Source organism: Amphiura filiformis, chromosome 17 (assembly GCF_039555335.1).
Source record: "Amphiura filiformis chromosome 17, Afil_fr2py, whole genome shotgun sequence".
Classification (NCBI taxonomy): Eukaryota; Metazoa; Echinodermata; class Ophiuroidea; order Amphilepidida; family Amphiuridae; genus Amphiura; species Amphiura filiformis.
The window spans coordinates 61,990,004-62,013,411 of NC_092644.1; the positions used below are offsets into that span (position 1 = coordinate 61,990,004).

The 23,408-nt window shown below is 35.7% G+C and overlaps 1 protein-coding gene across 1 annotated transcript; it reads left to right on the top strand.

Annotated features, from left to right (window-relative positions):
• The first annotated feature begins 483 nt into the window (after positions 1–483).
• Positions 484–19,634, top strand: LOC140138131 (E3 ubiquitin-protein ligase MIB2-like). The gene is made up of 16 exons (XM_072160055.1): positions 484–549; positions 3,500–3,622; positions 6,501–6,602; positions 8,779–8,950; positions 9,653–9,759; positions 9,976–10,170; positions 11,282–11,403; positions 11,722–11,914; positions 12,170–12,330; positions 13,072–13,226; positions 14,223–14,379; positions 15,028–15,182; positions 15,787–15,916; positions 16,109–16,315; positions 17,893–18,071; positions 19,247–19,634. Exons 2-16 carry the CDS (start codon positions 3,514–3,516, stop codon positions 19,308–19,310), a joined length of 2,208 nt encoding a protein of 735 aa, XP_072016156.1. The 5' UTR covers positions 484–549; positions 3,500–3,513; the 3' UTR covers positions 19,311–19,634.
• The last annotated feature ends 3,774 nt before the right edge of the window (positions 19,635–23,408 follow it).

Sequence of the window (23,408 nt, forward strand, 5' to 3'; positions counted from 1 at the left end):
AATAAGAATGCGGCCTCATGCTAATTAGGGAGTGCCTCTTCCTAATTATTCCATGCCTACTAGTTCAACCTGAAAATACATCATCACTTCTACGGCGAATGCGCACCTACGCTATAATCTGGGCTGACTGACCAAGGGGATTCCCCTTCATTTCCCACATCAATGCTGCAATCCACACACAATGGACTCTACCATTTACTGATGGGATGTAAATATCGCCATAATATATAGGCGTAAATTTGTTATTTTGTTTAGCCACAGTTCAATTTCCAGATAAATTGAGATAAAAACAATGAATATATTGATAATGATTAACCAATTGTAATCATAGGGCAAAGGGGGAAGCTCTTTATTATATTATATCAGACGATATAGATAGGCCTACACATTGTAATTATTTTATGAAAAACAATAATATATCCAGGTATTTTCCCAGCCCAGGATTTATTGCAACACGACCTGCGTCATCATTTTCATGATTTGGCTCAACCATACTAACTGCGCAACACGGAAACAATACGCAATATTACCTGCTGGACAAATCATCAGGTATGTAAACATGCATTAATATGTTTTCACATTAATTTATTCTTAAAATAAACGTGTAATCATATTCAATAAAAACCCTTTTCACCAACTAGCCTATATTGTGTTTGTGTACGAGTATACGCGTGTCGTACGTGTCATACGTTATTGAATATTGACGCAACCATCTAACATTTCGTTGTGTTTATTTAAATGTAGGCCTATGCATGTTGTTATTTTTAAAAACCTTGACTATGTTAAATACCGTATTGGTCCGAGTATAGTCCCACCCGTTTTTTATGTGAAAATTTTTCACAATTGGGGGTGGGATTATACTGAATTAAAAAAAAAAAAAAAAAAAATTTAAGTTTTTTTTCCGGTTTTGAGTGTTCCTGGACCTAGACCTAGATGCTAGGATCATTCATGGTTGGTTGACCTAAAAAAAAAAAAAAAAAAAAAAAAAATTTCAAGATATTTTGTATTTTTAATATGAAAATTGATACTTTGTTTTCATGTCATACTCTATTAATGATTTCAAAATGCATTCAAATTCAATGCATTTTGAAATCATTAATAGAGTATGACATGAATACAAATTATCAATTTTCATATTAAAAATACAAAAATATCTTGAAATTTTTTTTTTTTTTTTTTTTAGGTCAACCATGAATGATCTAGCATCTAAATCTAGGTCCAGGGACACTCAAAACCGAAAAACTTTTAAAAAATAAGTTTTTTTTTTTTTTTTTTTTTTTACAATTTCTGAAATTTTTCGAAAAATGGGGGTGGGATTATACTCGAACATGGGACTATACTCGGACCAATACGGTATATATTTTTATATTGTATATTGTTTTGTCACTCATAAGCCAGAATTAACTGGTCTCTATGTGAGAGTGTGACGTTAATAAAGATTAAACTAAACTTCAATCAACCAACCACCCACCCAATCAATCAATCAATCAATCAATCAATCAATCGATCAATCAATCGATCGATCGATCGATCGATCGATCGATCGATCGATCAATCAATCGATCAATCAATCAATCAATCAATCAATCAATCAATCAATCAATCAATTCAGTGTATTCTGAGATCCGTTTTCCCCTTCTCAAAATGCAAAAACCAATGAAACGGATCTTTGATAAATTTTTGAAATCTCTCAATTTTGAAATCTACCGTACTCAATTATTTACTCAAAATTTGACACTGGTCGATTTAAAAAATGGCCGTCATTGTCTTTTCAGTGCAATTGTATCGGGGCGGGCCCCTTACGCAATATATTTGCTTAAAAAAACAATATTTTTGATGCTTTCCTAACCTGCAATGGGCATAATATTTGCCGTGTTGTGTTAGGGGCTGTGCAATAATTATGCTGCAAATATTCTTGATTCCATGCCTAATTGCCCAGGTTTCCTTTTCTTTAAATTAAAATGAAAATGAAAATAAAACAAAAATGAGATTACTTGACTTTCAAATGTCATTTTTGGCACTATTGTCTTATAGGAAGGACTTTCACCGAAACTCCCAGGGATCCCAGCAAAAATTATATAATCCCGTCAGGGGCAGGCTATGTTTTAATAGAAACCTGGTCCCGCCAGGGGTCCCGCTAGGGTATATTTTTAGTTAAAAAGCTTTGAAACTATAGCATGTGTTGTTGGGTACCCAGAAATCCTTGAGACCCCCGGAGGTGGAGGGTCGCGTAGGACACCTATAGTTCCGAAGTTATGGGGCTCATAACATACTGCTCAAATTTGTATAAAGTCCAAATTTATGTCAATTGAATTGGTACAATGTTGTACCAGTATGTTGCATTTTGGAGTTGGTCCAAAATGTAAAGTTTGTAAAGTTCAAAAGGTTGCCAGTGACCTTTTATAACTCTTTATTCCGTAACTTACTAACCAGGTCCATATATCCAAAATGCAAATTTTTGTGAAACTCGGAAGCTAGAATAACATTTTGCTGTAATGTAATGACCGGATTTCCCCAATTTGTAACGATCACGCTGGGCTGTATGCATGATTGTGTCTAGTCTAAACCCAAAATAGATACCAGAATATGCAAAATGTGACAAATACCATATGTTGATATAATAATATATCATATACGATGCTACATAAGCGCAGCGGCACATTATATAAAAAATCATTTACATTCAGCTGCACTGTAACAATAAAAATCATTACAATTTTGAATCAGTAATATCTTGGCTAACAGAAAAACTTTACTTGGTTTCTTTAGGCCCTACTTTAATATAGTTCGGGCTCAAACGCTATCGCTATTATGCTCAATCGTCCAGAAAACGAGTTGGGTCACTTTTGAAGCTTTTTGACATATTAGCGCAAACATTATCAAGCTTACATCGCGTAAATTGACTTAATTACACAAATGTGATATGGGATGCAGCAGAATCAGTAATATCTTGTCTTTCAGAAAAACTTTACTAGGTTCAGGTTCAATGCCTGATTTTACTTAATCACCAGAGTTGGGCCACTTATTGCAAAGTTCGCACGTATCAAGTTTCAATATCGTCAAAGAGTTCAGAACAAAAGCAAAGGTTTTCCTCCTGCATCTAAAATCGGACCTCTTCCCATATCCCTGTCCCGTCATATCCGGATGGCGTCCCTTAAATTTAGTAGCCTCTGAGCACTATTGGGATTAGCCTGGCTTCGGCCGAATGTTATAAAAAAAAAAAAAAAAAAATGTTTTGGCAAATAAATAATATGATAAACACAGCCAAAATAAAAAGTCTCCACTAGTTCCATCCCCATTTAATCAGAGTCTGATGAGTTTATGGCAAAATAATTCATAATATAATTTTCTATACACTTTCCTCCGAAGCTAGGTTGATAGCTTAAGAAATTATGACGACCAAGTAAAACTAAATACAATAAATAAGTAACAAGTTTGCCTAATACCATGATCTAAATTGTATAAATGTTGTTTTGTTACAACCGATATCACTTGCCAGATTTGAAAACTAAGATGTTCTACGGTGTTCGTGTTGTTCGTGGATCTAATTGGAGGTGGGGAGATCAGGATGGTGGAGAGGGCCATGTAGGAACGGTCATTGTCCCAACTAACATCAATGAAAGTAAGTCAAATAGTAGAATACGGGACACCACTCTTGTTTATTTAATAATCCTAATACCAACATTAAGGGGGTACTACACCCATTGTTTTTTTTTTTTTTGCATTTTTTGCATTTTGTGAAGAAATTACAAAAAACAATTGGACAAAGTGGTATGCAAAATGAAGGGGCAAATCTTCTCGTTTTATTGGTGGCATCGGTATCAACGTAGCTTACATGCTTTTAAAAGTAGAAGCCAAAAGGTGGTACATCACTGATGATTTAAATTCACTTCATTTTGGAAAGCTTAATATCAACGGATTTCGTTAAAAATTTAGATATGTGTTGCTAACACGTTAGGGAAATAAAGTTGATATGTAAAATGGGAATAAGTGGTTCCTGATTTCTTTTATGACTTCATGAACTTGGTGCTCCACAACTATCAAAAAGGAACTGGTTAAAATGCTTCTATTTTCAATGTTGAGTTATATTTTGTATTTTTAACTTGCGACATTATTACACTGAAACTTAATTAAGCCATATAGGTAACAGGTTACCACAACCATACTACAGCAATGTTAAAAAAAATGTATTTCTTGTCACCTATACCACCATATTGGGTAGTTTTCCGTAAGCTTACAAACATGTAACTTTTGTGATTTTGGTAACTATTTTGTATTTATTTGTGAAATCCATCTCAACTAGGCATTCTAAATTGTACTCACCATTTACATCCCAAGGTATATTAGTATATCCACCTTGCACTTCTCGATATATATCCAGTTAAAGACAGAATATCAAAATTATTCCTCATTATGATACATTTTGTATCACAGACTCTCACATGTGTATTCAAAATTGATGCTTAAATTTGACCTGAACCAATTGACCTATAACCTGTCATACGGTGACCTAATAGCCTTTTCTTCTCCTAACAACACATCAATAACAACATCAATATCAAATTGACTAATGACTATGCATCTATTGTGTAAGTGTTTATTTAATTTATTCAGTGTTATATATTTTGCAAGCACCACTAGATTTTCTATAGAGAGTATAACAAAGGATTTAATGTATTCTATTCATGTACCCTACTTGAACATGTTGAAAAGAATAAATTATGGTTTGTTATGAAACACGCATCTGAGTTACCAGGATACGGTAAACAAAAAATATATAGGGCTAAAATGACTTACTATACAATGGTTTAAAAGCACCTTTTTTATTTATTTTTTTAATTTTTTTTTTATTTCACATGATCCGTGCATATATCGCCTCGCTATAAATGAAAAAATATTATTTTAGACCAATCAAACCAATATATGGGTGTAGTACGCCCTTAACCCTAATCCTTAATGCTTACACTAATCCAAACCCTAAACTGCATCTGATTTCCCTGACTACGTGTCTTGTGAAAATCGCTGAAGTGTGTAAATGGATTGTGCATGCTATTCATCCCCATGTTGATCGAAGACAATTTGGTAACCAGAATGGATTGTCTACCACCCACTGCCTTATTGATGTCTGTTGTGCTAACAGATTTTTCGAAGGCTTTTGATTTGATTGATCATAAGATTACAGTCACAAAGCTTCTCAAACTTGGTGTTTCTCATTCACTTGTGCAGTAGGTGGTGGACTGCCTTTCTTGGAGGAAACAAAGAAGTACAAAAATACTTACCCTGAGTGGGTAGAATTACATGGTGGTGTACCTCAGGGCACCATCATTGGAACTATTGCCTTTTTAGGCATGGCAAATGATGCGCTCACTGAATTTGATGACAACAGTAAGGTTGGGATGACCCTACAATAGGTGAAAATAGAGCCATTGATGACGTTACTGAGGTACAGCAGTGTTAGGAATCTCTGCATGGTCTGTAACAAACTTAAGTTGAATCCAAGTATATGCCAAACCATGAGTGTATACTTTGGTAAAAACAATTCCCCGGATGTTGATCTGCGCATCTCTGAGCACTCCCTCGCAGTAGTCCAGAAAGTCAAGTTGCAATCAGACAATATGCACTCCAAAGCTAATGAAAAAATGTTCATGTTACGTAAACTTAATTACAAAGGATTGACCACTCCTTTTAACTCTTAACTCGACATTGACTTTTTTGACAAAACGACAAATTGTTTTTCGGTCGTGTCACATATATCACAAAATATCATGTACTTCTTTAAGATTACGCTGTTCAACCTTAACAGTCGCATTGCCAGCTTCATTCATTCTGTATTATATAATAAAATGTTTGTACATCTATAGGGGCTGCCATTTCCTTCGGAAGAGGATGTGGTCATGAATATGTCGGTGACTGGAGTTTATGCCCCCTACTAGGAGCTGAAACTTTTTATGGCCCCTTTTGGTTTCTAATACGTATAGGCCAAACACGCGACAAAATATTTTTTTATAAAATTGTAAAATATAAAGAATTGTCAGTGACCATGTGACTGCTTGAGCTGAAATGCAAGATATGATATTTCGTAGTCACTCTATTCAATTGGATTAGAACCGTAATTTGTCACCTTTCACACTTCTACTGTGAATGCGAACCCAAAACCTTTTCTAAAATAGAATTACAAGTGTCTTATAAACCTGGGGCTTCTTAAAAGCCCATTCAGTGATTTGCTCATCCCGACGATCGTAAAAATCATCAAAATTTTGGTACCTTTGTCTTTGTCATTGTCATAGTTGTGCTAACATAGCCTGCTAACTTCGGGCCAATACTTTCTTCGTGTGTTTTTTTGCCAAATTTTTCAAATGACAATTTGAATGAGTTATTCTTCACTTTGAAGCAGTTTGTAAACAATTTTATTATTATTTTGTCCACTTTCGCTGTGATCACTGAATGGGTCTTTAATAATAATAATTATTGAAGCATCAAATTATATTGTTGTTTTTCAGCTGATTCTGTGTGGGTGCACTGGGATTCGGGTCGCTCAGCGAACTACAATGGTGGTCTGGGGAAAACTTGCGATCTACGTGTGTACGACAATGCACCTTTAGGTAACAAATACTTATTTTTTATTCGAGTTCACTTCCTGCTACTAATGCTTTAATACGAATAATTTTGTGCACATGTAAAGTTATAAATAAGTACAGTAAAGAGCGACGAATTTAAAGCAGAAAAAAAGAGAGAAGAAAACCCAAGCAATTTCTAGATTATTTTAAATGTGCCTGTGCAATGCTCATTGGTAAAGAGAAAATGTTGTTCTGTTAATTAATACAAATTCAAAAAACAATATTTATATTTAATTTTCTTATCAACCATGTTTACTGATTTATATGGGTCAATGCCCATTATTGTTAAAGGTATACTGCAAAAGATTGGAAACGTTCTAAAAGGATAATTACCCGAGGCGCCATGGACACGGTGAGTTATTGCATTTACGTCAAAAGCACGCAGGGCTCAAGAGCTAAATGCAATAACTCCATAGTAAAATACGAATGCATTTACTCGAGTTTGATTATCCATCATATACTTCAAGTGCATCAATTACAATCAATCAATATGTAATTATTTGATGCATTGATTATTTTAGTTTAGGAGAAAATATTTTAAATTTAGAGATGCAACCCTGCATGGTCAGTAAACTGGTATGAATCAAAGTGTCTGGCAAGGTACTTCAATCCAAAATTTAATCATTGCCTCAAAATAACTTCTATACATGTACATGTGTAAATATATCAATGGTACTTAAGATACCCATCTTTAAACGTATTATAAGGCAATTGAAAGGTGTTGGCACGCTTACACAGGACCTAGTTCTCTAATTTGAACTTTTAAAGTAAAACGTACTCGTAATTACAAGGGTTGTTTGCAAAATATAATGCAAGGAAGAAAATACATAATAATAAAAGACTAGGGCACCATAAGTATATTCATAGTTAGTTTCCTAGTTAACAACCAATTGTTATTAAATTGGTATCAGTTTGGTATTTGTGCGATGCTGAAGGTTGTATATTGGATGATCAAACTTTATTTTCATCATTTGCAAAGACAAAGATAAATATGAAATACAGCTGCATATTTTATTTCACACTTTTGGCATAGCTTTACCTTAAATATGTTCATTTTTGATTTGTTTATCGATTTACAAGCAGTCGCTTTTATTTCGCAACTTAAATAAAATAATCACTATATAAAGTGCTAAAGTTCATGATTTGGAAATGTGTTAATGTTTAACTTGTTTAACTTTGCAGTGGTGTGTACAAATTACGTCATTTGAATGTCCTCTATAATAAAGTGTAAAACAATAACGTTAGAACAAAACAAAAGTCTAACAGCAAGAAAAGCAAGTTAAACAGTTGGGCATTGGTTAACAGAGAATACGTGTTTGAGACAAAATAATAAATACACAGTGCTATTATAATAATTATAATAAAGACAACAATTATCTTGCAAAAAGAAAATAATCTATTCTTTGGAAATCGTTTTTACTGAAACTACTTTACAGCTGCCGTAAATATATACCATTCCTCACACATAAGGCGATACTCATTCCACAGACAGTGCCCCTAGCGTAGGAAACAAAATGCGCGCAAATTACACAGAGCAGGTTTGTAGCAATGAGGTTTGTTAACAGGCTTCTGTATTATTGTGGACTTCTAGTTATACTTTTCAATCAGTCGTTGTTGCTTATGCACCGGTCTTATACAATGCTCCATTATCACATGGTTTCATCTGTGTTTGTTTTTGTTCATTCCTGAAGAAGAGCAGGTATCTGCTCAAAACGTCTATTACTAGTCTTTATCTGGTGCTTTTTCTTCAATAAACGGACGCTTTTGTGCACTGGAGCAAGTACATGTAATGAAAGTCAATATTCCTTTTACAATTTTCGCGCTTGTATAAAAATGCGTTGAATTTCATAACTGTTCCACTGCTCTTTAAAACTTGTTTCTATAGTCCATATACCTTCCTCGAGTCATTAAAGTCAAATCTAATTTTGAGATTTTCTCAAAAACTGTTAATGTATGCAGGAATCTGTTATGCTACTTGGATTCCTTGCATCATTTCCTTTCTGAAAATGTATACTTTTCTATACTTTTCATCATCACATTTAGAGATACAATAAAAAACAATATCTAAATTACTGACACGAAGAAGGTATACAGACTATAACATGTAATTTGATATTCTTTGAAGAAGGGTTGGCCATTTCCCCTCCAAATCTCTCAACAGGCGTGAAGCATAAAGGTGTCAGGTGCGATGCCTGTACTAAATGGGATATCGAAGGCCTCCGTTGGAAGTGTACAGTGTGTGATGATTTCGATCTCTGTAGCAATTGTTACACGAGTGATCATCACGACATGAGCCATCGATTCTGGAGGATAGACGTCCCTGGTGCTGCACGGTAAGGGGACATGTTGTTATAATAATATGATATTATTGAAATCTTTTGGGCAAATCCTTCATATACTTTTTAAAGATATATCTAATCTGATAGTATAGGGATAAAAACCTATGGTTAATATGGTAACTTTTATGATAAACTTTTGATCCAAACACAAGGAAATAATTCCTACCTCGGAATTTTTACGTGGTACTCCATCTTTCATTAGCGAGTGAGTGACTGTATCAGGTCGCGATCTTTTTGACCTTAGACATGAACAGATTTGTAGACTACTGGAAGTTTGAACAGGCCCCCGTCTTTGACTAGAGATGGTTGGTTGGCTTTGATGTGAACAGCTTCTTTGACAGGTTCCAACGCGGAGTCGCCTCGCGACCTGATACAGTCACCCACTTGCTGATGAAAGATGGAGTACCATCTGAAAATTCCGAGGGTGTAATTATTTCTTTGTGTTTGGATCAAAAGTTTATAATCAAAATTATGATTTATACCAACACAGATGGACTTTCATGAATAGGTACTACTATCTATTCGTTAAGAAGTTTATGAAACGATTGCCGATTTTTTTGCATCACATGTGTCAATTTTGCTTTGAACATGTTGAATGTTTTGTCTAAGTAGACGATTACAAATAAATTTAAAGAGATGTATGTTAGTGTAATGATGTTCAATATGCCTGTTTAAAAAATGAATTTTTATACGTAGAGTTCCTGTACCAAGTCGTCAGGGATCATCTAAGTTTAAGGCCAAAGGAATATTCGCTGGAGCTAAAGTGAAAAGAGGACTTCACTGGGAGTGGGGAGACCAAGATGGTATGTATATTTATGGTTACCATGGTTACTATATAAAAACAATTACTCCATGAACTTGAAATTATTTGCATTTTGGAACCGGACCCTATAAAAGAGAAAATAGTTTGCATATATTCATGATATTTAGGATTTGTATTCTTCATTTCTGGCTAAAATGGTTTCATATATAATTATTTTAAAATTAATTTGCGTAAATATTTGCTTTCTTACACCAAGGTGGGCCAGGCAGTACTGGTACAGTTACGCATATCGCTGATTGGGAGCCCAATACGTATCGTTGTAAGGTTCGTGTCCAATGGCCTTCTGGTCAGGCCAACAACTATCGCATGGGGCACAATGGTAAAGTAGATGTGCGATACATCCAGGAAGGTTATGGTGGATTTTACTACAGAGATCACCTGCCGGAGTTGGGTAAGATTCGCGTCGTTCATCATCGATGCATCCTAGTGAAAAATGCTTGATTGAGCTAGGCCTGATAAGTTACGATGGCAAAGTAGAGAAATAATTTTCTCAGATGATGCACCTGTCTAATTAAAGAAGGATTGAGCTGAGATACTCAGTAAGTTAAGGAAACGCCAAAAGAGAAGAGACGATTACAGCTTGTGCTTTATTAAAACTAAACATTTCAAAACAAGTAACTCCCTTAAATAATGGCCATTATTCAAAAAAACAAAAGCTTACAAATCTGTCAAATGCGTTGGAAGCAGAATTTATTTCTGCACATTTTGACACCTCATTTGTAGCAATTGACTAAATATTGACATCATAGCATACATTTAAATCAATGTAACCTAAGATGTGATATATGAGTGGTATTTTTGTAAGCAACGTGGAAGTGCAACTTTCAAATCTGGACCTCACTACATTAAATTGACCGGTGTTTTATTGTTTTCTGGGCTATCGTATCAAATGAGGTGTCAAAATGTTCAGAAATAAATTCTGCTTCCAACGCATTTTACAGATTACAATAGCCCGTTTTGAAAAATGGCCACTATTTAAGAGGGGTTAGTTACTTTTTTTGAGATGTTTATATGGATATTGACATACTTTTGTTAAACGATTTCATTGTTTTTAAAGACCCTAATGAAGAACTTGGAATGTATTTCTATCGTGACCATGGGGTAAAGAAAACGATCCATTGTTACAGTAGTGATGAAGCCTAGTTAGTGGCGGAATGCGATCGATTCACAATACGATGCGCCTCCAGCGTTTGCTAGGGAGAGGCCAAAATACGCAATGCATCATGGGAAAATGTCGACGCCCAAAGCCTACGGAATAGGAATACAATATAATGAGGTTAAATACGAACGCAATCTACAGCAATTTACAATTATAGTAGATCCATTTTCTATCTATTGATCATTATCGTGTGAAAATCAAATGGAGACTGAAACGGCCATGTTGACCCTGAGGTCAAAAATTAGACAGGAAAGAGCAGCCGCCGCGCTGGCGGCGCATCGTATTATAAATCGCGAGAATTATGCAGTTCCACTGCCTAACCAAGCTTCTCTTGATACTTCAGATTTGGGTAAGACACCATTCTATATCACGTCCGGTGACCAAGTTAAGGTGAAAGATTTGAGCTTGGATAAGATGAAGGCCATACAACAAAGGCGATGCGGATGGAAAGACGACATGGCTAGTGTAAGATTGATTGAAATAGATATATTTAGCACAAAATATAATAAGTAAAAATAAAGTCACTTAAAACCAATGTGTATTTCGTTATTTAAAGCTCTGACAAAATAATGCATGCTAGCACCCACGCACGAACAGCCCGCATCTACGTACCCTTTCATCGCCACACACCCACCCCCACATCTCTACGTTACGAAATCTGTCTAGTCAAGAATAATAGTAAAGGGGTGACTTGAACACCACATGGTAATATTTATGCGAGTTAGGAGACCGCATCGAAGGGTTATTATTGAAAATAAGAGTTTTTATGGAACATAATTTCAGGCTCGAGGTAGTTCTGGAGTAGTAAGAGCCGTTGACAAGGATGGAGATATCAAGGTTGAGATGTCTACCAGTGTGTGGTTCTTTGATGCCATGTGTCTTCTACCAGAGAAGAAAGGAGATGGAGGATCGGGTGCTGTGGTACCGTCTAGTACTGCAGATGGTGGTGGTGCCAGGCAAAGAGGTGGGGAAGAATGTAAGTGAACATATCAAGAAAGTTACATATTCGAATCTTTAGTGGTAAACAGTTCAAATTTGTTCACTTGTCAAGAATCTCTGGCATATACTTTATTAGTAGAAGGGTACTATTGGAATATTATATAAAACTCTGTGAAAAAATATACCTTATACTTTTATCAACCAATGAACCAAAGCCTTTACCAAAGTACACAATACGCAAGAAAAGAAACAATCCAAATTGACTATAATAAGTCTTCTTGATTTATTATAGCTGTAAGTGCTGAGCAGTTAGGGCAACTTTTCGGTCTAATGCTCCTAAAAGAACTTGTGGAAGGCACAGGTGGAGGAAGCAGTCCCAAGGTATTGGTAGCTGCAGCAGCAAAAGGAGATGTTAGCAAAGTCAAGGAGTTGGTTAGCAGCAATCCTAGATGGGTAAGCTCCCAATGTTCTTGACGGTATTTTAGGGTTTTGCTGTTGTTGCTCTCTGCAATCGTCATTACCTATAACGGGCAGAGCAAAGTGTCCACAATAGCCCGGATCCCCCGGACAACAAATATATATAATAAACGACAATAATAGCAAAACATACAATAACAACTATATCAACAACAACAACAAAAACAAACAAAAACTAAACCGTACTATAGATTGTGTCAGCAAAATTGCATTGGCACTCTGCGTACCAACAAATAGCAACAACATACTACAGTAACACCATCACCGACATGTTTGTTTAATATTAAAGGAGTATTCAGTGCTCCTAGCATCCTCTTTTTATGATATTTTCTCCAGTACATATCCACGAAAAAACCGTATTCCCAAAATTTCAGCTGATTCCGATTTTGCGTTTGCGAGTTAAGCAGGATTATTTACACTACTCCATAGGCCACTGTTATAATTTCGTTCTGGTATACCAGAACGTAATTCAAATTTGACAATATTTTTGCTATGCGAATTAATCTGCAAGAAATATTTTGCAATAGTATGTAACCAAAGGTTTCCAATGGTATAAAAATCTCAACTTATTTTGGAAAAGTGGAGGGATGAGGCTGTGGATCACGAAATGCTCAAGAAAATATTAATAACAATCGGCATTACTATAACGTCAACAAAGCAAATCTTTCTCTAAGTATGTCTACATTTGTCACGTCAACGTCTTACTGTCTGTTTTAGGTTGATTTCCGTGATGATGACAAGGGCTACACCGCTCTACATGTTTCATCTCATGAGGGTCACATTGACGTGGTTAAGGTGTTGGTCGCAGCAAATGCTAACCTAGAAATCAAAGATGCTGATGGGGATACAGCACTGGCGTTCTCTTGTTACGGGTAAACAATTATATATTTTCAAGCCATTACATATAAAAGAGTGAGAATATCAAAATAAAAGTTATTGAATATAACGATTGAAGGAGAAATTCACATAGAGATAATCTCTTAAGGGATGGGGTATGAACAGTATTTATTGTGGGACATTAGAGCACATTAGACATATCGAATTGCATTCTGAATACGAAGAATGTCCTTCTGATATCAAATAATTTAGATTTTTTGAAATTCGCAATGTAATACACATTTTATGGCAAATGATTAAAAATTGATATTTTTGATATTTAACAGTACTCGAAGTAAACTTTATAAATCTGATGATTTATACTTAAAGTGTATGTAGGTGGGATGAAAAGCCGACGATCAATTGAAAATTTTGACCTTTCGTATTGAAGATATTGATTTTTTCCCAAACATAAAAAAAATTTGGGAAAAAATCCATATCTTCAATATGAAAGGTCAAAATTGTCAATTGATCGTTGGCTTTTCCTCCCAGCTACAAACACTTTAAGAATATATCATTAGATTTATAAAATTAACTTCGAGGACTGTTATATATCAAAAAATTGAAAAATATAAAATTTTAATAATTTGTCATAAAATTAGTATTATAACATGAATTTCAAAAAATGAAAATTATTTGATGTCAGAAAGACATTCTTCGTATTTAGAATGCAATTCGATATGTCTGATATGCTCTCATGTCCCACAAAAATACTGTCGAAACGCTCAAAACGTTCATTCAGATCCCTTAATGTAAGAGAGTGAAAACTCATCTCTCTAGAAGAGGGAAAAGAGTAAATATCACTCAAAAAGAGTGAAAATCACTCCTATCAATTTGTCAAAGTATGATGTAAGGGACATCACTCGAAAAAGAGTAACGTCTTTTATATAATACTTTGAAAGTGTTTGTTTCATTTTAATTTGAATTTCATTTCAAGTTTACACAGTGGTTGTTCAAAATGATTTTTTAAGTGTTTACTTATTTTCATACAGAAACAAACCCAGCATTACCCGATTTTTATTGGAGCGTGGTAGCAGTGTTCACGCAGTAAATCGAATTGGCAAGTCAAGTCTCCATACAGCAGTAGGCAAGGGCAATAGCGCATGTGCGAGTATTCTGATCAATCAAGGAGCCAACGTGAATCTCCGGGTAAGAACAAAATATTAGATCCAGAACAGCGATTGTCAGATTCACTGTTAAGTCAGAGGCATATCGAATCACATATATGGTGGGTACAAACTTTACCACGACAGGTGCAACACTGTTTAATAAGACCAAAATAAGACTGGAATAAGACCAGAATTTCACCATGTCAACAGTCAAGTGCCCTCTCAGCCTGGTTTTGTAATAAAGTGCATATCATTTCACGTACAAAATGAGAACCCCCTCAATTCCAACAAGAATTTAGGGTTGGTACTCTTGGTACCCATATTTTTGTTCGTAGCATTTGCGGGAGAGCATCAGTGGCGTAACTAGGGTTTGTAGCGCCCGGGGCAAGAAACAAAATTGGCGCCCCTACCCCCCTGCCCAACCCGAGAATATCTTAGACGCGGGGGTGTGGGAATGGCATCGGCATATTTATTTTTAAGTGAGGCCGATTTGGCGCCCCTAGTGGTAGCGCCCGGGGCACGTTGCCCCCCTTGCCCCCTAGTTACGCCACTGGAGAGCACTTCCAGTTTGTTCCAGTTATGTCAAGGGACCCCATATATGCGCAATTAGGCGAATCTTTACGATAGATACACAAAGCAAATACAATGATAACCAATGCCATTGTAATTTGTGTTGGATCTCTTTTAGGATAATGAAGGCAACACCCCAATGATGACAGCCATTGAATCTGAAGATGAATCCACCATTGATGTCCTTGCTGATCATCCCAGAGTTGATTTCACTATCAAGAATAATAAAGGTTTCAATTCTATCCATCATGCAGCATTCAAAGGAAGCGCCTAGTAAGTATTCATTTTCATTCCTTAATCGATCTTATTAGCAATAAAAACAATATCTCAAAAAACACAAACAATGTATCTTCAAATAGATTAAATAGATTCAAAATCAGCATAAAGCGTGAATTGGATTTGCCAACACACTGTCTTACTGTAAAAGAGTGAAAAACCACTATACAAAAGAGTGAACAAATCACTCCAAAAGAGTGAAAATCACTCCTAACAGAGTAAACCACTCTTTGGAGGTTCGATATCAAGGGCATTATTCGAATTTTCACTCTTTTGTAGTAATTGTCACTCTTCTAACTCTTGTGGAGAGTAAGTTTTCCACTCTAAATTTTACATTAGGAGAGCACGTCATCAATGAAATAGCGTTAATAAAGTTTGAGAATATTTTTTTCTTCAGATAATCCTGAAATTAAGGCAATATTTATATCTCGCACTCATCAGCTGTCCTGTGTGTAACAAATATTTCCCGAGATATATAAAGACCACCATATTAACACAGTTGCCCAATGCTAACAATTAATCTATGTGATCAAACTACTTTTCGTTGTTTTTAGTATATAAATGGTTAATAATGTGGAAACCCCGTCTTACATTATTTTAGTGCCACACAACGCATGGCAAGCAAATGTTCTCAGCGAGTTATTGAAGAGAAGAAATTCGATGGATTTACCGCCATGCATCTAGCTGCAATAAACGACCATGCCGATGTTGCAAGAGCTCTGGTCCAGAGAGTTAGTATGATATTATCGCTTTACTCTAGAGCGTTTTAGTCACTTTACGAAACTGTATGAGTAAAAAAGGCTGACTGTCAGATGACTAATATTGTAAAACTTGAAAATGTTGTGCGGTAATATAAAAAAAAATCAGGTTGTAGTTCAATGTAATAAACTTACCGGCTTACCTTTCGTATTTTGTGACATCAGGGCAATGCTGACATCAATTGTCGAAATAACAAACGCGAGACTCCCTTGCACTTGGCATGCAACGAAGGTAACAACTCTACCATAGAATACCTGGTCAATGCTGGGGCAGATGTCAACGCCCAGGACGAAGACGGGGATACGCCGTTACACACCATGTTAATGAAACAATCTGTTAGAGATGTCATTGGAAGGACACCCATGGGCATGGTAAGTAATAGACATAGGTGCTCTGGCAGTCTGGTTTTTAGTGAGCTAGATATTAAAGTTATAAATTTGATAAAATAGTGGGTTAAAGAGCCACACCAATACTCACCATGATCTCCAGAACTTAGTAAGTTTTTAGTGGGTTCGCAGTTGGACAAGTTTTTATTGAGGGGTATACTTCAGTGAACGGCTCTTTTCAGAGCCACCAAAACTTTTACATTAGCAGATATGCGAGGTCTGCTTGTTCTCTGTTGACAATTGGCTGTCTTCAGTGAACGGCTCTTTTCATAGCCACCGCTTACTTATTTTTCTCTGTTGATGGTCTTCAGTGAACAGCTGTTTTCAATTTTCTTTTTACATTAGCATAATAGCGAGGTCTGCTGTTGACAAGAGGCATGCAGTCTTCAGTAAACAGTAGGCAAGGAGTCACCAGTAGGCAAGGGGCAGCCTACATGTCTCATTCTTAGGTACTTTGTCCAAACGTTTGACAGTTCTAAACATGTTCGACGGCGAACCCTCTAAAAACTTACGCATATCCCGCAATCTCTCTAGAAATGCCCAGATGGTCCGGTCCACCATTGCATTTAGGGGTGGTTGAAGGGTTATGCGCATCACCCTCAATAAAGAAAGATTATTATATTATATATTACAGTCCAGAAATGCAAGTTATACATCCCTTTTTCATTATTGTAACGGTATTCGCATAGTGACCAATAACTTCCAACAAAAAAGTCACCAAAAAGACCAAATTATCTTTCACCTAACCAAGTAGGAGATCGTGGTAAATTGTGGCATATATTAAAATCAGACTTTCGTAATTGAGGGCAAACAAACACACTGTCAGCGTTACAGCGTGTACGAAACCTGGACCCACTCAATAGACGAATGTACTGCAAGCCCGAGATTTAAGAAATCTAAGTCCTACATATTATCATCTCAGTTTGAATTTGTTCATAATACTCATTCTCATGTAACCAGAAATCATTCTTCTAACACATTAATTGTTCCAAAATACAACACTAATTCTGGTTTGCGTACATTTCAAGTCAGAGCTGCGCATATTTGGAACAATTTATCACCAATGATAAGAACTGATATGGAAAATATGTCTTTGAGACAATTCAAAACAAATGTTCTCATTTCATGTTAAAGTATATTTTATGAATTCCTTATTGTTATTGCATTTTTATCTCATATTGTATCACTTTTGTGTACTATTATACTAGCTTATACTGTATTATACTATGAATATTATGTTTTGTATTGACTGAGGGCCTGCTTGGAAAGCAGTGCTGGTCACTGAAGTTGTTACCCTCAACAAAGAAAGAATAAACTAAACTAACCGACTGCAAGTTCATTTGAAGGCATAAAAGCTTGGACGGGTTCTGGCTGAGGTTATATGCTTTATGGTCATGATGGTCCTGTCCACTATAATTACGCCACTACCATGACTACTCGTATTGTCCCGAGTTGTTTGTGCATTGTCTGTACGGGTGGACGGAGAAATGTAGAGTCAAAAGTTAGTAAAAATGTACTTTCATGGAACTACCATGCTTACGTCAATGTTAATTACTTTATAGCTACTACAGGCTCTGGATAGTGGCGACACATCAACTGGCAACACTGCAGCTGTTGCTTTATTTTTGATCAAAAATGGCGCCAACATATATCAGAGGAATCACCAAGCCAAAACTGTCCTGGATTATGTGGCCAACCCAACGCTAGAGAACCTACTGAAACAAGCCCATGCACAAGCCAGGTTTGTAGTGTACCCGGGGGTAGTGTGTAACTTGTGGTGTCTGTTTTTGTGCATATGCAAGGGAGAGGGGATATACGAGGGGGTATCAAAAAGTTTTAGAAATCACCCAGAAGTGAAAGAGCTATATCAATGAAATTTTGTCAGTGCAATCACTGGTCCTAATGTACACTATGGTGCAAAAATGGTCTCATAAGTATGTTTACTTTTTTACAGGAGCTAGATGTCACTACCTGCCTATGTAACCGCATAACCAGCAAAATGGAGAAAATTGAGGCATGCAGCATGATTAAGTTCCATTTTAAGGGTTACAGTGCCCAGAAAATCTGTGATGAAATAAAAATTCCTTTTCCAAAAAGCGACAGTGACATATCACAATCACCACCGAAGATAACTTTCATTTCATCATCAATTTTCTAGGCACTGCAACCTTTCAAAAGCAGGATCTTAATAATGCTGCTTGCCTCAATTTTCTCAATCTTGCAGTTTATGCACAGTAACTGGGGCAGCAGGTTATTGGCATCTAGTGCCACCTGTAAAAAAAGTAAACATACCTATGAGACCATTTTTGGACCATAATGTACATAAGGACCAGTGACAAAATTTCATTGATATAGCTCTTTCACTTCTGGGCGATTTCTAAAACTTTTTGATACCCCCCTCGTATATATATATATATATATATATATATAAATAAATAAATATACAGATGGATCAGTTCATTAAATTGTGGCATATATTAAAATCAGACTTTCGTAATTGAGGGCAAACAAACACACTGTCAGCGTTACAGCGTGTACGAAACCTGGACCCACTCAATAGAATAAAATTTAATGAACTGATCCATCTGTATATTTATTTATTTATTTATTTATCGCTCCTTTACACTTAAAGTTGAGCACTCTCTGAAGAAACTTTAGTTCATTACTTTGTATATATATATATATATAGAGAGAGAGAGAGAGAGAGAGAGAGAGAGAGGGGAGGAAAGAGTGAGGAGATAGAGAGATGACATGGATGGGGAAGGGGAGCTAAAGAAAGAGACTTATTAAGGGGTATCAGATTGACAGGTGGGAGTTCATATTTGAAAGAGACCAATGCACCCTATGAACGTATCCGTATCAAACAGAGTACGAAATTTAAAAGACTTAGAGTCTTTTTTCCTTCTATATTCTCAGATTGAAACAGCGTACACGAGTTAGTATTACCATGCGGCAGAAAGACGATTGCATTATCTCTTAAATCCAAGGATCTTCCTCAAATGCTGTCTACGGTCTTTTAATGCTCATGATGTAAATTTGCATTATGAGCATTTTACTCCATGTAGGACATGACTGTGTATGTTTATGCACGGAACAAACCTACAGGAACGATCAAATGTAAAACATGTATTAGTACAGGTGTAAAAATATTGTGTTTATTTTTGTTTTGATAACATGTTGATACAGTCGGTGGAGCAGACTGTCTTTTTTATGTGTAGCCTAAAGCTTAAATATTCAGATGCTGATTAGAATTATAGACAAACATTGTATATTAAGGTGTTACTACACCCCTTGACTAAAATAAATTTGTGACTATTTTTGCCTTTTTCTCAAAACTATTAAAACACTGGTAACAAAAGTTATATTGGGCTATTCCAGAAAATAGATGCACACCCCCTATAGAGGAATTCGGATATCCGGACTTTTTTTCCAGTCGTGACTGTTGGAAATCTAGACTTTTAAAGTGACCAAAGGCAAAAACATCCGGCAAAAAAATAGTTTAAAATCAAAAATCCTCAATTTGAGAGCTCATTTTCAACATTTCCATGATTTTTCCTTCATTTGATTGGATTTCCAAGCTTTTTCCAGTAACATTGGCAACTGGAAATCCAGTCGTTTTCAGAAAGCAAACTTGGAAATCCGGACTTTTCTTTGTTTGAAAATTTACTCCTCTATAGGGGGTGTGCACCTATTTTCTGGAATAGCCCATTATAGTGGCAAGGGATCCAGTTAATACACTGGAATTTCAGTGACTCAAGACAAGTAGTTTAATATTGATTTATTGATCAAATATTGGTTTTCCCTCATTTTTGACTGTAACTCCACATCTGTTCATCTGTGCTCAGATAAAATTTTCAGTGCAGTAGTTGTAGTCATTGCCCATATAATATTTATATATCTTACTTGTCACCAATGCGTTATAATTTTTGAGAAAAATGCAAAAATAGACACAAAATTGGCCAGGGGTGTAGTACCACCTTAACAACTGGACTTTGACCAAATTATGGGCGCAATTTTTATGAAATCCTACAATGCCCCTTTAAATTGTGGATTTCGAATTCATGGTTACAGGTCCAGTCACAATTCTTTTGTATTATTTTGCCAATGTAAAGCGCAAATGTTCGATATTCATGGAAGTTGGGACCTGATTGGCTGATTTAATAAAGTCTCATTAGCTGAATAAAGAAAAAACCCAAAAAATTTGTATCAAAGCCAATGAGTATATAGATGGGCACGTTCATTTGTACAGTCTCTTTGAATAATTGTACAGTGATTATTATTTTAATTGGTAGAATAGAGGTAATGAATTAGAAGGATATTAACAATAAGTGTCCCTTAAATACGCTTAACGTAATTTTCATTGATTATTGTTTTATTAAAAACAAAAAATAAAAATGGCCGGGCAAAAGTCTAGGCCAACAATCTCGAAGCTGAATACAGCTTGATTATAATAAACACTCTCACCTATTCTATTGTTATTACACTCATAGAAATTGTTCGTTGGCATTACTCAGTAAGTTGACGTAAGTCGTTGCGTCAACTTTCCGAGTAATGCCAACGCGTACGAATTTTGAGTAACGCTTACTCGATATCATTATGTTGGTCGCACTCATTTGCACTTACTTTAATGAGTTGTTACAATTCAGAAAATGAAACTAGCCTAGCATAATTTTCTAGAGGTGTGCTATAGTATACAAAATTTTGCACTGATTACAAAAATAAATATTTGAATACTGCTAATTGTGCTGAAAATGATCCAATTACGTGAATTAAGTAACAAAGTACCAAATTGGGATAACTCAAAACAATAAGTACCAGTAACTTAATATGAACGAGTTACATCAACTTACATGTTGAGTTACAATAACTCAACTAATTGGTTCTTTGAACCTTGTTTATTTTTCTAAGTTCCGAAGTTCAGAAGTTGGCATTACTTAAAAAGTTGACGCAACGACTTACATCAACTTTTTAAGTAATGCCAACAAAGTTGATTAGTTGACGGAACTTTTTGAGCTTTTTCAGCATTTTTAAGTTCGGATAACAAAATGAATTTTGTTTTGGCAACTTTTACACTATTTTTGAGTTGTCCAAACTTACTCCTTTTGAATTGCGCCAACAAGGCGAACAAGTCATTTCTATGAGTGTAGCCATTGATATTATTTACTTGATATTTTAGAATAGACTGATACAAAAAAAATATTACATACATAAGCCTACCGGTAATTATATTGTATTTTCAAATATTACTATATCATGTAAGCCTCATTTTTGCAACCTAACATTTAAAAAGTAATACAATATACTACTTGAATTAAAGTTTTAACTTCAACACTACACTATTTTTCGCTCACCTGGAACGTTTTCACTAGTCCGACTAGCGTCTTCAGCAGATGGTGATGCTGTGATGATATTTTGTCTACAATCGGGATATTCCTCACTGATGACGTCATGTGATTGACATAATGACGTCATAGGATGTTGCGATGTAGCGCCGCCCCCGGGCATCAGCAGGTTATCCCGAAATAGGATCTATTTCAAGTCCTTGATCACGATTTAGTCTTGGTTCTTGAAATAGATCCTATTTGGGATAACCTGCTGATACCCAAGGGGCGGCGCTACATCGTAACATCATATGACGTCATTCTTTCAAACTTTAATTCATTTTATCTACCACTACGTATGAATACCCACCCGTATAATATACTACTTGTAGTTTTTAGTCGATCCTTCACGTAATATTTCGTGTAAGCCTTTGTGGAATGTTTCTTTTTTCCTATATATACCTGTATATTTCATACCATGGTGCATACATAACATAAAATTAACTAAAAACAATCTCTTACAAATGTGTTCCAGATTTAAGTGCATCTTCGAGGGATTGGATCCATCCCAGCCTATTTGCCAAGATGCCATTAAGCACATGAATTTAACAGTAGACTATAGCCGTTGTATATATCTGTATATAGTATCCAATATATATGGAGTTAATGAGATAAAAGGCTTTTAAGGCCTGTAGAACTATTATATTATGAAGCTTCCCATTTCGTTTTTCATTTTATTTACATTATACTAAGAATTGAAATCATATAGAATTAAGGGACCATTTCATATATTAAAGCCATATTGTAACATTTGCCGAGGAGGACGTCCTCAAGTTTGGTCAAAAATATGGTTTTAAGAAAAGTTCTTTATCTAGTAGAAGTCCAAGTGGTGAAGTGGAACTAGAAAAATGTTACAGTATAACATGTATTATGCATATAATTAAAATATAAAATTAAGGCTATTGTTAGTACAACAGGACATATGTACAAACATATACAGCAAAATTACCGAAATAAAAATTAGGCAGAAGGTATTGCAAATATTAAATAATGATGGCTTCTAGCAAAAGTACATTATTGTCATGATTGTATGACATTTTAATGTAAACATTATAATATATAAACCACATTGTCAAAACCAATAAGGTAAGTACAAGATCTAACGCAACACTAATTAAAGTACATATATCATATTTCATTTAATGAAGTTTCATTTACACATTATCCCGCCCTTTCTGCCTAGACGGTCAATACAAACACCTCAACTGTAATCTGAGGTCCCGGGTTCAATCATCTCTATTATATTCCACCAACTTATTGCTCTTATACTTCCGTCACGTCTTTTATACTTAACTCATGAAGACAAATCAGTCCACTTCTATTCACTTTGAGACGCTAAGTTAATAGAACACATGTTCGATCTGTTTAGTGTTTTATAGGGGCTGTGCAATAGTTATGAGCCCCGGGGGTAAAATTTCAAACGGCTCGCCAAAAATCGCTTGCCCCCCCCGCTCGGCCCGCCAAAAAATCTTTGCCCCTTGAACATGCCAAATCTTTGGGATCCCAATTTGCAAACCTTAAATGGTCTAGATGTATGTTGCGAGCGCAGCGAGCAGGACATTTTGCATATTTAAGCGTTTCCGTACTGTTTTCCTAACCCTTTTTAGAGCGTTTTATTAAAAAGGCGCCCCATGAATGTGTGCCAAAAATCACTTGCCCCCGCCTCTCGGCTTACCAATAATTGCTTCCCCCCCCCC